Consider the following 16,050-nt stretch of genomic DNA (forward strand, 5'->3'; position numbering starts at 1 on the left):
ATTTCTATAGCTGTTAGGATAATTGCGCTTTTTGCTGGTTTTGTTTTGTTTCGTTTTCTACAACAGTACTGTTATTTTAGCCGGTGCTATCTTGATGAGGACTTGGATTGACTGCTAGAGGGGTGTCAGAAAAAGAAACGCATCATGGAAGTTGGGAAGCCCCAAGCGCCTGGAGAACCCGCCCTGGCTCACAGAGTGAATGCATCCCTCAGCGCAGAGCTGCGGCAGGCATCCTGCCTGAGACTGTGCCTTGCTCCCAGCCTTGCCGAGGCGTCCCTGCCAGGCCAAGCGTAGTGATCAGGAAATAGTCCTGTCTGCCGGGTCGGTGCTTCCAGAGGCTGGGCCCCTCTTTAGGCAGTTTTTGGCATTTGCTATTTGCAGTGAAAGTCATTTACTCGGAAAGGCTGATTCTGCTGGCTGAGGGCAGATCCCGTATTTATCCACCCAGTACACACACGTGAACCATACATGTTTGTATTTGTAACACATCTCTCATACATACACATTTGTATTAAGAGAGATATCTGATACCTACACACTTCTTCATATGTACTTGTATTTATACACAAACACTGGAAAGCTGCTGCTTCTAACCCAGACGTGGCAGGCAGGGGAGGTGCAAGAGGGTGACTTGGGGGAGCAGAGAGAAGAAGAACCCAAAGGAGGCAGAGGGAACACCCAACGAGCTTCAGCTGAAATGCATAGTGATATAAATAGCGCAAAAGCTATGCACACAGCTCCTCTCTGAACTCTATGGTGGGTGATGCCTGCAGCCTCCCTCAGAGGCTCACAGGGGTGCCCAGCAGACAGCCTGAATCCAGCCCCTGCAGCAGTTCAAGTGACTCCTGCCATGCTGGCTCTGCCCCCTTTCCTCCATAGCTACGCTTGCCTGCAGCATGGCCCATTTGGAACGGCGCCCACATCTTGCTGCACATACTGCACCACGGAGCTCCGACTTCTCTCTGAGCTACCAGGCTCCTCCTAACATAAAAACTAGTAACTGACATTGCAGTGCTCGGACACGACAGATTTATCCCTCACTCTCTGTTTCGAGCTTCATTGCAGTGCTCATCCTATTTGTTGCTTCTTCCCAAAGGTCCTGGAGTCAAGCAGAAGCTTCAGGTGGGGGTTATAACATCCCCTGCAAAGTGTGGTTACAGATATTAGACCTGTAATATGAACAATCTCCACTGACTCTGAGCGGGGAGGCATGCAGCAAGAACCTCCAAGTGTTATTTTGTAAAGCAGATCCACGCTAAGGCAGAACCCCGCTTTTGCAAGCCTGGGTAAGCCTTTCAGAGTGCCCCGAGGCTGAAAGCACTGAAGCTGTCATGCCACAAGTGTGTAGTTCAGTAAATTGAGTGGTTGGAGACAGATCAGAGTCAGTGATCCCACTGGGTTTTGGTCTGGTCCATCATTTTTAAAACTTGGTTATACTCATGGATTTCAAACTTCCTCAGTTGGCAGACTCCTCATTTGCTCTCATAAGGACAAAACTTGTTTGTAACATGCTTCAACTTCCTGCAACGGGCTTGCTTTTCTCAGTTACTCAAGCCCTTAGAAGCAGCCCACAGACCCCAACCCCCCACAGGTTCAGACTGAAAAGGCAGAAGGATAGCTCTCCTACCTGCTGTCGGCCCTATGCCATCCACAAGATATTCTTGGAACAGCTCCATCCAGTGGCTGGCCTCAGAGCAGATCACTTTTGTTTCTTGTCTTGCTATGCCACTCTGAGGAAATAATCTCCTATTGCAATATCTGGCCAGTCCATGTTAAAGAACTGTTAAATCCATGTTAAATTGCTGGTAAAGATGACACTAGCATAAGCAACAGCAATGACAGGTCATTATGTGTTAGTTCTGGAGGAAGCATGACCAAAAAACCAAACTGTTGCTCAAACAGCAGAGCTAATAAACCAGATTTCTTAAAGATCTGTGTCTCAAGTGCCCTCTGCCCATGGAGAGCTGCTGGTATCTAATGAACTTGCAATGCAACCTTTCCCTCCACAGGTCAGGAACAGTGACTCTCTGTTCTGTCTCTTATAAAACAGGATTTAAAGCCTTTGAGGTTTCTCTCATTCTTATGTGCACATTTAGTCTGATGTTTATAATTTTAATATAACTTCTTTTTAGGCCCTTCTTGGTTCTTTCTCTCTTTTTTTTTTTTTTTAGAGTGTTCTGCATTTTATAATTATTTTCTTTCATTTAGGTACTGCTGGGTATAATCTCTGTCTCTAGGTACATCTTTCTCCATTTCCTTTCTGTTCTATTCATATTTCCATAGTCCAAAGCAACCTTTCAGTAGATTGCTCTGGTTTTTTCCCTCCATTATGATATTACTATAGTCTATATTACTGTAATAGCCAGAGGCACCAATCAAACTATGCATTCTGGTCACTGTACAAACATCCCAGCAGAATCAAATGAAGTCCCCAAGTGCACCATTAAAATAGGGCAGAAAAAAGGCAGAGAGGCAAGGAAAGTGCAGAGGTCAAGTGACTTCCCAAAGGAGACAGAGCTGCTCAGTGTCAGAAGAACCACCTGCAGGCCCCATTCTTCCTTGTCCTGGATCTTCTTGTTTCGATTTGCAGCTGTACAATAATCTATTGTTCCTCTGGCACTGTTCTTTCTGTAAAATGGTTGTAAAACATGTGACACACCTACAGCCTTTTCAACTCAAGCACCCCAGAATTTAATGACTTTAACCTTTTCCACCACACACTTAATGATCTCCCACCTCCCTGAATATACAGGACAGATGCAGACGTATGTAGGGCCCTTACTACACATGTGCTCTGCCTGTCTTCACCCTCCCCTCTCTAAAGCACCTAAGCATGCCCCGCATTATGAACCTGTAACACTGGGGCAGCTGCTTTTCCTAGTGACTATCTTCAGCTCAGCTACTTTATCCTACTGACCAACATCACTAGAGGATCTCCTGCCTTCCCCAATTTCACCCACTGGTTACAAGTGGCTGTTTCAAAGCCCCTTTTAATTCCACCTTTTACAGAGACCAGCATTCCTCAGCATTGCCCTGTCAGAAAGTTCAGCTGCTGAGTTTCCACGGGGCAGGGAACACGGCTCACCCTGCCTGCAGTACCTTAAGCAATGCCACGGACCTGCGATTTGCAGCTCTGTAACTTCCCACCTCAGGGAAGCATTTCCCAGAGCCTCTGTTTTCCCCTGCCTTCCCAGTGTCAGTCCGGTGCTGTTGGTCTCATGGCTTTGTGCCTGCAAACCCTCGTATTGGTGTTAGGGTGGGTTCTCATGGGAAATACGCTACAGCTGGCATGAGAAATGCCTCCCTTCGCTTCTTGCGTCTCAGAGTTTAGTTTACAGGAGTGAAAACCAAGCATAAAGCACAACACAGTCGATAGCAGCCACCCAAATGACCAGTGAGAGCTGGTCAGGGCACAACGCCGGCAGATCTCCTCAGGGCGCGGTGGAAGGGGAAGAGCAAACCGGAGAAGAACCCCAGCCCCGGGGCGCGGGCTCGGCCCAACCTCCCGCCGTCTCCCCCGGTACGTTTCTGACGGTTAATTAGCGGACTCGTGGATTGCAGCTCCTCAGGGGCGCAGCGCGGCCCCTGGGCGCTGCCGTTACCGCCCACAGCTCCGGGGGCAGATGGCAGCGGCCCCGCCTAGCTGCCGGCCCAGCGCCACCGGCGGGCGCGTCCCGGCCAGTCCCCGGCGGCAGACAGGGCCTCGCTCAGCCCCGGCCGCCACCGCCCTCCGCGCCAGCGGGGGGCGATAGCGAACCACGCGGCCGCTCTGCCCCCGCCGCGGTGCCGGCCTCTATGGTTCCGCCAGGTCCCGGAAGCGGTAACGGGGTGATGGCGACGGAGGGGACTGCGGCGGCGGGAGAGTTGCATCCGGAGGGGGAGGGCGGCAGCGAGCGGGAGGGCGGCTTCGGGCAGCTGCTGGAAGAGGAGGAGGAGGAGGGCGAGGACGGCGGCTACGTGCTCTACAGGTACGGCCGCGGCGGCACAGTCCCTGAGGGGCGGGGACGGGGCTCCCTCCCTCTCCCCCCCCCTTACTCCTCCTCCTTCCCCCCCCCCCCCCCCACGGGCGCAAGGGCGGTGGCGTCGCGTCGCGTCGGGACGTGTTGCGCGCGCGCCCCCCCGGAAGCGGCTCTCGGGGGCGGTGGGCGCGGGGTGGCGGAGCCGAGGCCGGAGGGCGGTAGCGGGCCGTGGCAGCCGCCCCTGCTGCTGGGACGGGAGGAGGGGAGGACTGGCTAGGTGCTGTTCGGTGCCGGCCCACGCACCTTCAGTGGGCGGAGGAGGAGAGTCCGGGCGACTCCCGCCGCCCCGCCCGGCCTGTGAGGGGGGAGGTCAGCGTGACCGCCCCCAGCCGCCCCCGTCTCCAGGAGCGGAAAGCCGTGAAAAGCGGGTACCCGCTGACGCTGAAAGCCGCTGGTGTCGCATACGCCCAAACCCATGTCACAGCGATGCGGCTGTGACAGTCTGAGGACGAGGTGATTGGTTTCTCTCCCAGGTTGTCTTACAACTGTCTTACAATTGATGCCGTTACGTATATCAATATCTCCTTGTTTATATGCTGGCCTATGTTACGCAACTCACTGACAATAATAATGACCGCTGGGAACAAGAATGACTTGCTGGACATAGAGTTGTTTGTGTTGTGGTTTGAGAGGTATTTTGTGCTTTTCAGAAGCATTGAAAAAAACCGAAAACATGTATTTACAGGGACAGGAAGGAATGGGCAGATGTTGAACCTGTCCCTCAAAATGATGGGCCAAATCCTGTTGTTCAGATCATCTACAGTGAAAAATGTAAGTTTTAAATACATTCTGCACTGAAAACTTAAGGTGGTTAAGTTTGTATCTGCCCTTAACGTTGTTAAAGCAAGACTTCACATTTTAAGTAATATATTTTCCTAGAGTAGTACTGCAAAGAAAGTAATTTAATATTTATTATGTTGTGGTGGTTGTGTGTGCTGTTTTCACCAAGCATCACTGAAGTCAAATCTCCATCTGAGATATTAGTAGCCAAGGTTTTATTTTAAAATCATATGGCTTAAGAGGTAATACAGCAGTCTAGTTGACATAATAAGGCATTTCTAGCACACAAGTGGAAGACATGTGAAGCTACTGTGTCTGGGGAAATAGCGTAAGTAAGCAGCAAGGAACTTTTAGTATTGTTTTGGTATTATTCAGACATTGTATCTTTAAGTTATTTTTGCAGCTTTTCAGTATACTAATATCATTTAGAGGTTTCAATCAACAGTGCTGTCAGAGCAATATGTGGCTATCATTTTAAAGTACACAAAATAGGCAGTAACTTCAAAGAATCATTAACCTTACACCCCAATCAGGCCATTGTCTCATAGCCTTGGATAAGATGCTGTTATCTATTTAGTTCGAGATGTCTATGATTACTTCCGGGCTGTTCTGCAGCGGGATGAGAGAAGCGAAAGAGCTTTCAAGCTAACAGCAGATGCCATTGAGTTAAATGCTGCAAACTACACAGTATGGTAAGTGATAATCTTGGGATTATTTCTATCATCATTTGATTGCCAGCCTCTTATATCTTTGTCAGTCTGATCAGGGCATGACTAGTTGAGTTTACACAGAAGAGCAGTGTAGACTTCCAGTGAGCCTCTGAAGAAAGCCTTTGTTCAGTATTTTCCGTGTCTCATTTTGATTCAGTGGTTTTCATTCATTTGGCTTTGAGGATATTATCAAGCAAGGTCAGCATTAGCCACAAAAAAGAACTTTGCTGTTTGAAATTAGATCACTTACCTGATAACATGGCCTTGGCAAAATGCTGAAGATACCCTCGAGTTGATTTCAAGAAGAGGCATAAAAGCATGATAGCTGCTACTGCCTGCTAAATAATTGTATACTTACTAAATAGTGCATTTCAGAGGATCTGTCAGGTTAACGTTCAGTTAGGTAACGAATAAACAGTGAATTTTTCATATTCGGAGTAGGACCTTTTAACTCATGAGTGCTAAGAAGTACCTCTTGTACATCTTTATTCCACTAACTTGCATAAAATCAGAAAGTTTACATTATTTTAAGCATGTAAGTCATAGCTTCCATGATGATAAGACTTGTGTGGGTAGACAGAGGTTAATTTGAAACAAGATTGCTGTGATTTTAGATTACATACTGTTGTAACCAGTTGTATTCCAGTTCTCCGCTGTTCGATAATGTTTGAATTGCCTTTAACAGACCTGGATACGTGGGTTAGGTTTTTTGCATTCTTTTTGACTCAGTATCTATTAGAAGAACAGTTCTTCTGTGTTCTCCTCTGTGAATTTTAGGAAAGTCCTGTTGCAGTGTTCAAATGCTTGACTTTTATACAGGCATTTCCGGAGAGTCCTCCTGCAGTCTTTGGGAAAGGATCTCCATGAGGAACTTAAGTATATTACAGCTATCATTGAAGATCAACCAAAGAACTACCAAGTCTGGTAAAATCACGTTTTCGGTTCTTCGGCAGATAATTTTTGTTTTGTAAATTGTCTAGAATAAGTTGTGATCATTGATCCTAAAAGGTGTTTCCTCCATCTACTGCAGTGACAGTAGTGAAGGAGTTAAATGGACTTGCATCAGTGTCACTGCCAAAGTCCTCTCTAGCAGTTTCTTCTAAACATATGATTATGACATGTTAAAAAGATCTTGTTTTAATTTCAACTTTTAAACTGTCAAAATAAGTCTGGCAGATCAAAAAAATGACTCATGAAAAGGCAAACAAAAGGACAAATAGAAAATAGTATTTTTTTCTTTTATTGGCTCTTGGAGTTTGCTTAACTGTTGTTGTTTTTTTCCCAAGTGAATGGGAATAAGCAAAACAGCGGCGTTGTTATTGCTAGAGATACTATGTAGTGCTAGAAAATTTTATTCTGCTGAAGACTTTAGCCATGAGTGTTAAAAGTGGAAACATGTTACTTCAAGTAAACATAAGTTGTCTAAAAGGAGGTAATTGGCCAATATGTATGTGTAGTTAAAATTTGTTATATATAAGTATACATTATATATTTCTCAGAGCCAAGTGAAATGTATATTTAATTTGAAGTATTTAACTTCAAAGTGGGTTTTTTTCCTAAGTATTACAGTTGCTATATGCAGTTTTAATGCAGACCACATGTTCACAAAAAACGTTCAGACCATTCTAAAAATAATTTCCTCCTTTGTCATTAGGCATCACAGACGGGTGTTGGTGGAGTGGCTGCAGGATCCATCCCAAGAGCTTGAGTTCATAGCTGACATTCTTAACCAAGATGCCAAAAATTACCATGCGTGGCAACACAGACAATGGGTTATTCAGGTATTGTATCCATGGAATTCTTGATTCAGTAAATAAGCTGCTCAGGTAGTAGAGTATTCCTTCTTAAATACAATCTGAATTGCATTTGGCACTTGTTTCTTAAGGCTGAAGGGGGAAAAACAATTGCATTTTAATGCGTGGTAGAGGTTAGCTATAAACTTGCCTTATAGGAATTGAGTTCAAAAAGGTCTATTGTTGGCTGTTTGCTGTTATGTGTGTGAATTTAACTATGAGCTAATATCATTGTGTGCAACTGAACAGCGTAGCGTGTTCTTAGTGCACCCTTCCTTCTTTTTCTTTGAACTTCATGTTGCTTTCTTTAAAAAAAGTCTCTGTATCTAATGTTCAGAGAACTTAGGAGCAAGGAGAATATATTTTAAAAAGTAAACCCTTTTGATTGTGATATTGTCTCTTCCTTCCTTTTCCATAGGAGTTCAAATTATGGGACGATGAACTGGAATACGTAGACCAGCTTTTGAGGGAAGATGTGAGAAACAACTCTGTTTGGAACCAACGACACTTCGTAATTTTCAACACCACTGGCTATGATGATCCAGCAGTCCTAGACAGAGAAGTCCAGTTAGTAATGCTGTTCATGGTCACATTAAGCATTCTCCATTACATGAAACCAAATGAATACTTTGACAGTCCCTGTGGGCTTGTCTTTCCTGGTTTTAATGCAGGTTTTGGGCTCACTGTCATGGGTAGCAGATCAAGTGTTAGTGCATATATGGATGTATTCAGTACCACTGACTTGTTGAGTAGTACTGAAACAAGCTATGCTTACCTTGGGCAAGCTGTTCTCGTGAGTCTGTCTTCCTGCCCTGTTGTTTTTTGTGCAAATAAAACTTAGCCTTTCATAGTCTACTAGCTGTAGTGGAACAACCTGCAGAAAATCTGTGACACTGGAACCACATAAGTTGTGCTGTTAATTAGTATCTTACATCCTACTCCTAGAAAGCTTGGAAGGAGAGACACTCCCAGTGTTGTGCTGAACTGCTTTTTTAGTAGTACAGTAGCCACAATGATTTAAAGATAAGATGGGCATGGATTGTAGGAAGAGGAATTGCTTTTTGTAAGGAATTTGATGCAGCTGGAAAAAGAAAGTAGCTTTCAGGGGTATGTGGTCAGCACAAAGACAACTACCTGTGTGAGTTTGGTAGTTTTGAGGAAAATGAGCTTTGGAAACTGTTTTGAAATGGTATGTTTGTAACTGAAGACAGACTGGGCTTCTAGCCACTTACTTTACTACTGATGGTGGTAAGGGAAGCTTCCTTGTATCATTTTCACATGTCAAACTGCTGCTCAGGGTTGATGTTTAGAAGATGTTTGTCTAAAGCGAAGCAGCAATGAAAAGAAGGTACTACAATTTTTTGGAGTTATTCTTCAGAAGAAAGACTGAGTCTCTGAATAGGTCCATTGGCACATTGTTCATAGAGGATCCCAGCCCCTACCATGTTTCATGGTTTTCTTTGGAAACTGCTGTAAGTTGTACTTCTGTTCCAGTTCATAATTTTCCGCAGATTAATACATCTGAACCATTTCCATGAGTCACGCTTGGATATTTCCAGCCTTTTGTCTCCAGAGGTTAGATCTGACATCTTCCTTTGATCTGTTTATACATGGTGCTATGTTCAGGATAATTGGGTACCATCTTAAGAATCAGACTGTCTAAGGTTAAAACTTCCCAGATGTCAGTGTAGAACTCTAGTTGGGCTGCTTGTTGCTTGATAAACTTGATCTTTGTCATAGTGACTACAGAAGGTTAAAAAAGGTTTTGGGTTGGTTGGGTTGTTTTTTTTCAGTACTACTTACAGAATTTTTTATCAGCATCTGCTCTGTCTGAAAATCAGCTGAATGTCTGGTTATGCTGGTGAAGGGCAGAAGATAAAGTATGTTTTGTGAAAATGAAATGTGACTTTGCAACTGTATGGCAGATGCCTCCTGTTGCTACCTAATTGCTACTTTAAAAGAACTGCTGCAGAAGGCTGCGTTAGCTGAAAGCCCAAGCTCTGCCTTTCTGTGGGTTTGCTGAAGCGCAGCCTCATGAAAATAGTTCTGCAAATAGGTATGGAACATACCACGTGCAGTCATATTAACGTAGCTTACCCTGGGCTTCAATTACTCTAGCCCTTTTCAGCGCCTTGCCATTTCTGAGCATCAAGAGAGTATATCATGTTGTTCCTTAGTGTTATTGCTCATAATTTTGAGAACTGTTTCATTATTGTATGCAAAGCAGCAAATGGAACACTTCAGAATTTAAAACAGTTCTCACGATGTCTGCCTCTCTGAGGCGGTGATCTATGTCCCAGCTGAGATGATCTGCGAAATTCTAAAATACAGACTAGAGGGATGTATTTGGGAGCAGCACATTCAGGTAGTTTCTAACTGTTGTTAGTGGATGCATTCATGACCTGTTACCTTTTTTCTCGCAGGTACACTCTTAAGATGATCACAGCAGTGCCACATAATGAGAGTGCTTGGAACTATTTAAAAGGGTGAGGCATCCTCCTCTCTGGGGCAAAGAAAATATCTGTGGAAAGTGTCTTATGCCTAGCTCCTAACTGGAAAGAGCTTGTTGCTGTTCATTCTAGTGTTGTGTGCTTAAGCGGGCAGGGAAAAACCTCCACAAAGGGTTAATATATTAACCTGATTTCTCTGTAACTTTCCACTAAGTTTCTGGCCCTGTAGTTCTTGTGGGAGGATTGCTGGTACTTCTGATGCTTTTAAAAACTTTACCTGTCATATTACTGGGTTCAAGAGCATAGAGTAGGAAGTAATGAGCATACTTTCAGTCTAATTTCTGTTCAGTTGAGCATAACTATACTAGCTTAGTAGAACATGAAGCTGTATTACTGCTGCATGCTACTTATTTTCTGCCTTACTTGTATTTGCACCTTATTTCAAAACAGATCTCCAAATAAAGGAGTCGTAACAAAAATGTAATTCTTCACACCAGATATCCCAGCATTATGTTTCAAGTCTATTAACCTCTGTTCTAGGATTCTACAGGATCGTGGTCTTTCTAAGTATCCAAATCTGTTAGAGCAACTGTTGAATTTGCAGCCCAGCCACAGTTCACCCTATCTGATTGCCTTTCTTGTGGACATATATGAAGATATGCTCGAAAACCAGTGTGATAACAAGGAGGAAACACTAAACAAGGCATTGGAGGTACATTTTGAGAGCTTGGGTTTGCTTCTTAGGGATGACATCTGTTGCTCTCTTGTTTTATATCCTTACAAAATGGGATTGATTTTTGTAAATAGAACAGGTTACTTGGTTATCACAGGACCTCTATGAAGAGTTGAACATGAAAGCCAGATAATCACAAGGGTCTCATGAATTTATTGATAAATAACTTGCCAGTTAAAAAATCACTGTAAGTTTTCTTCATCTGGTAGTAAGGGAAGGCTTGTAATATTGCCTGCAGGAGAAAGGAGATGTTTGAACAATTGAGGAGTTTCCTATTCTAACTTGTTAGCGTGAACTTTCTTCTCTGTAGAATCTTGTCTCAGAGTATCTGAGTCTAAACAGAATCTCAAGCTCCCTTTGCACTTCTTAGCTCTTTCTAAGAAAGCTGGCAGAATTAGCTGAAAGGGCAGCAGGCCCTGGGGACATCAGTAAGGAACATTTCCTACAGAGAATAAATGACTTCTAGGAGTGTTGTGTATCTCCCTGTGCTTCATATTTTGGGAACTCCTTGATGTCATTTGCAGTATAGTTTTTACAAGAACACTTTTCATTCACTGTGGGACAGACTGGAATTCAGTGTAATTAGAGCTGCAGTTCTGTGAAGTCTCTGTGTTCCAGCATCATTCTTTCTCAACATTTTTCCTTTGTTGTGTTCCAGGACCAGAGTGTAAATAAGTGCAGTTGTACCTCCCAGATTCATGTCCCTTTATACTGTTTCACTGAGTTTGACTTCTTCATCTATTTAGGTATCAAAGCTCCTATTTCTCAACTCTGGTTCACTGAGTAAGGCAACGTCATCTGCATAATAAAAGGGAATTGGCTAGAACATGTGTAGAGAGTGCTCATACCATGTAAATTTTACACAGCATGTCCTGTGAATAGGGCTGCCTTCTGCTGTGCCTCACTGCTCACCTAGGTAAAAATAAATCAAAAATCAGAACATGTAGAAGTATCTGTATAGCACCAGCTCTAACATGTTGTGAGAGAGGGTTACTGACTTGTATGGAGAATCCTTTTGTGGCTGTCTGCTAAGAGCAAAAACATGAACAAAATATCTCCTGTCAGTCTGTTGAGAGTACTAGAGGTTGAAGAGCCGGATGTTCCCCCACTGTTTTGAATGAAGTGGTTTGCAGCTTACTAGATCACTGAAAGACAAACAAGCTTGTCAGGAAATCACATGTATACTAGAGTATACTACAGGCTGAATAGGCTGAGGTAGGTGATGAGTGGTAGGCATGAAAGGAGTCACAGGGAAGCAGTTGCAACTGAAACAGGACTGGAGAGGTTTTTGTGCAGTGTCAGGTTGGTTGACTACCAACTGGTGTTGATACCAGTTTGAGGTCATTGAACAGTTGCAAATCTGGTGAATGAAACAAATGTTGCTAAGAAAGGTGTTTCTAATACTGGCTGAACCATATATTGCATGCATTTTATAAAAATAATTAACAATTCCATAAGCTTTTGATATAATGCTCCAATCTCTCAATTTTCTTTTATAGTTGTGTGAAATTCTGGCTAAAGAAAAAGACACCATCCGAAAGGAATACTGGAGATACATTGGAAGGTCCCTTAAGAACAAGCACAGCTCAGGCACTGAACAGAGCACTGTGACAGACAAGCAGCAGTAACCGAACATGGAAGAAAACAGTGTTAAGTTCTCAAGCTCTTCTAAAGCAGTAGTAAGTAGGGTCATCAACTAGTTTAAAATTCAGTGTAGTTATTATTCCCCTGGTGAAGAGCTATTGCAATGAAAGAGGAGTGCGGAATGCTCTATAGTCTTGGGTTGCTGCTGCTACTGGTGATAGTCTAGGTGCAGTCAAGAAATATATTAAGACTTAATTATTGAAATGTACCAACTAAAGGGTTTTTTCCGTATTAATACGGAAATAAATACATAAAGCTATACCTACTATTTATAAGGTACTAAACAAATTTCTCATGCCCTGGTTTATCCACTCACAGTTCCTAACACAGTCACATGACAGTAATGACTGCAGATAACTTGATATGAAGTTACCTATGTCGGATTAGTGCAAGCAGGCACTGCAGTTGTTGCCTCGTGTGGGAGCAATTTGCCTCACTGACAGCACATGGTATTGCATGCAGCTAATACCAAGTGTCATTTCATACTAAAACCAGATAACTTAAAGCATTTGTCTGAAATTTTTTTAATGTGTTTTGTTTTGGACTGTAGATGTGCATAGTCTGTTCTTCTCAGATGCTAATAGAGATAAACATAAAATATCCCCTTTTAAGGATATTGGATTCTATTGCACTGAGGTGTCTTTTGCACTGGAGTATTCTCATCCCAGAAACCTTCAAGATACTCAGGGTATTCACTGGAGCCTTGAATTCTTATCTGCGCAGTCAGGAAAAACGTTTTGAGGACAATAGAAGATTTGCAAGTTTTTTCTTGGAATTCTGTTCAGACAGCTGAAAATCTGTTGGTCTGTTTTTTTTCTTTACCATTTATAACCAGACCAAATTGAAGTCATAGGTCAGAAGAGATTACAACTAACTGGTTATGTTAGGTATCTTCACTGAACCGGAAGGGAAGGAATGGTTTTATTTGGGACCTATTTGCATTAAATGTCTTGACCTTGTTGCTCCTATAGGCTTTTCATATCTTTTCCATGCATATATTCATCCAAGAAGTATTTTTTCCTCCCCTTTGTGAAGGATAGAAAGCATCTGCAGTACAGAACTGCAAAGGATGTGAATACCTTTACAAGAAAACTGCTGCATCTGCCCTGCTTTCAGTAAATGGCTATTGTAAACTGTGTTCTTAGCATAGACTGCTTGTCTGATAGGAAATATTTTCTGGAGATGATCATAAAGGGATCAAATAAATACTAGTATTTATTCCATAATAGGAACAGTCTTTCTGATATTGACCATTAAAAGCTGCTGCTGTAATTTTAAACACTTGAAATACGTTAAATACGTATTTAAATTTAATAATACGTTTTTAAATTTAAAAAACAACTCACGGGGAGTTGAATTAATATATGAAAGCCATGTAAATTTTTTTAATGTTTTTGCCACTTTCCCAGCAGTAGAGAAAACATTTTTCAGTGACATTTTACAGAACATTTAAAATGGACATGAACTTCAAACTTTTGGAGACTTGTTACCTGCTTCTTTTTTTTTTTTTCTGGTGCCTTTTTTGTGCTTTTTTTTTTTGGTGTTTTTTTTACCACAGTTGAAGTTTCAGCATAGAATAAAAAGTCTATGTTTCTACCCCCATGAATTGTTCCTAAGTGAAACTACACTAAATACAGAGTACTGATTAGACAGGATGTTCAGGGTTGTCAGGACAAAGTAATATATTTGCCACTACCAGTTAAGAAAGCTCAGAGGGATACCACAGACAAATGCAATCCTTAAGATAAACATCATAAGTGAAGAGGGAACAGAATTTTGCCTCTGCATATGGTGTTACTGTGTTCTGATATCTTTCATAAACAGAAATCAGAGGGCGCTTGAAATAAGGCAGAGTATTCTTCATAGACGCTGGCATGAATTTCAGAGAAAATAACTCATCCCAAGGTAACATGATAAACAGTGTCCACTGGGACAATGTATTTTCACATGTGACCTCTTAGTCACAGTCTGAGAAAAGATCATAGATTTAGCCCTATTCTGTGTCAAGAATGGTAGGATCTTCTGACAAGACTCTTATTTTCTTATGGTATGGTCAGCCTATGGCCTTCTCATGCTTAAAAATTATGTCTAGAAGTAATCGGTAGAGAGTCGTCTATGGACAGTGTTAATCTGTTTTATACTGGTTATACATGCATAGTGATACTTGCAAAGATAATGCCACTTCTGAGCTAAGTTTACCAATGAAGGAATAACCAGATACGTACTGTAACAGAACAGTATCTCTTCTCACATAAAACAAATGTGTGACCAAAAAATCGTACAAATCCTAAGAAGGAACCATGCTGGAGACTGAAGTCCAGTTAAAGAAAAAAGATCATTATGCTTTAACAGAAATGTTTGGTTTTTTCTGTCAAATGTTTGTTTACTGTTATTTGGATTGCAAGGAAGCTCCAAAATTCTGTTCAAAAGGCACCTCAGTTTTGTGGTAGTTAGCCGTACTCAGAAATACTGAGCTGTCAGAGCTGCCCAGCCAGGTTTCAACTGCAACTACCCAGCCTTTATTCTAAAAATGTGTCTGAGACAGAATCTTTCTCATGGAAGTAGGAACTTGACAAAATGTATGAGCTGTAGAGAGAAGGATCTTACAGTAGGAAGTGTTAGATGACTTTAACATGTAGGCATTGGTACTGACTACCTGTGGTCAGGGTAAACAGCAAACTGATTTCTCCTAAGGGTTCATCTGTACAAGAAAATCTACTGTTGTTACTGATTGTGTCTAGTGATGTGACTCTCATGTACAATTTTATTACTGAAGAGCTGTGTCTAAATGGAAAACTGTATTGGTACAACTGTCCTTGTAAATCATTGTAATTGGAACATTCAGTGGAGTACGGAGAATTATTAAAGCACGTGAAATAATTTCCTTTGCCTGCTTTCATCAGAGGCTGATGTTCTTGCCTTGGTCTAGCTGTGTCTGTCTGTCTAAGCTGTTACTGACTTCCACTTTATTGTGTCTGCAACTTGGCTGCAAAAACAGCGTGCGAGTCTTTCCTAATCTATTCAGGACAAAAACATCTCCACTAGCACAAAATGTTTCTATCGGTTGCTGTGCTGAGGCAGATTAGGAGCGTGCTGTTGAGCTGGACCTGGTGTGGGAGCAGTACCCTCCAGCAGGGAAGCAGTGAGGTTTCTAATCACTCCCACCACGTGAAGTACTTCTGCCCAAGTGCTAGCAGGCAATTCATGCAGTGCAGTGGCAACAAGTGGCTTCTGGAGAGATGGACCCCTACAAGAGCACAAAATGCTCCTGTCGTTTTTAGAACAAAGGGATAAGAGAACAACATTAAGTGATAGTGTGGAGCCATCCCTTACGGGCTTACACAAAGGCTTCACAAATGCTGGTGGACTTGCCTATGTGCAAGTTCAAAACAGGCAGAGGAGACACTGCAGGTGTGGTTTTCTTGCCTTGTGCAAGCAAATGGAGAGAAAAATATCTTTACTAGCACCTTGAGGCACATGTCTCAGGTGTTGTCCCAGATAATGGCATGGTGGACGCAATAATGTGAAAAACGCTCTTCAGCCTAGCTCGTGCCCTTTTCTGAACATCAGTGCCTTCTGCACATGACTGGCATTGTGGGGCGCTTTGCTCTTTCTATTCCAAGTCTGGTTTTAGTTGGTGATCACCACTGATTACCACTGTGGCTTTTGGGTAGGTACCAAGTTTCCCTAGCGTATCTTCTATTTAAGGCAGATTGATTTGGGAAACTTGGGTAAGATGATGTTTGGCTGAGTTTTGGTAAGCCTGTTAATGTGGCAATATGGCAATTTATTTTTAGTCCACAGGTGTCAAATATCCTTCAATGTTTAGTTTTTCTTGTAATATAACTTTATTTAAATATCAAGTTCAAAACATTTGCTTTCCCTTTAAGGCTGTACTGTCAGGCTTTTGGTACAATATAT

At 42.6% G+C, this 16,050-nt stretch overlaps 1 protein-coding gene across 2 annotated transcripts; it reads left to right on the plus strand.

The window, feature by feature from the left end:
• The first annotated feature begins 3,780 nt into the window (after positions 1 to 3,780).
• On the plus strand, positions 3,781 to 15,009 carry FNTA (farnesyltransferase, CAAX box, subunit alpha). 2 transcript variants are annotated; one of them, XM_075739278.1, is made up of 9 exons: positions 3,781 to 3,968; positions 4,705 to 4,790; positions 5,377 to 5,491; positions 6,329 to 6,433; positions 7,164 to 7,290; positions 7,721 to 7,869; positions 9,726 to 9,788; positions 10,293 to 10,464; positions 11,985 to 15,009. In XM_075739278.1, the coding sequence occupies exons 1-9, from the start codon at positions 3,796 to 3,798 to the stop codon at positions 12,111 to 12,113; spliced, it is 1,119 nt and encodes a 372-aa protein (XP_075595393.1). In that variant the 5' UTR covers positions 3,781 to 3,795; the 3' UTR covers positions 12,114 to 15,009. The 2 variants fall into 2 exon arrangements, with proteins under 2 accessions (XP_075595393.1, XP_075595394.1); XM_075739279.1 differs by lacking the exon at positions 3,781 to 3,968 and adding an exon at positions 4,101 to 4,472.
• Positions 15,010 to 16,050: the final 1,041 nt, after the last annotated feature.

This window comes from Balearica regulorum, chromosome Z, assembly GCF_011004875.1.
Source record: "Balearica regulorum gibbericeps isolate bBalReg1 chromosome Z, bBalReg1.pri, whole genome shotgun sequence".
NCBI lineage: Eukaryota > Metazoa > Chordata > Aves > Gruiformes > Gruidae > Balearica > Balearica regulorum.

Coding starts and splice junctions, on each gene's coding strand:
- FNTA (XM_075739278.1), top strand. CDS start 3,796: ATGGTTCCGCCAGGTCCCGGAAGCGGTAACGGGGTGATGGCGACGGAG. Junction 6,434..7,163: donor CCAAAGAACTACCAAGTCTG/GTAAAATCACGT, acceptor CTTTGTCATTAG/GCATCACAGACGGGTGTTGG. Junction 7,870..9,725: donor GTCCTAGACAGAGAAGTCCA/GTTAGTAATGCT, acceptor TTTTTCTCGCAG/GTACACTCTTAAGATGATCA.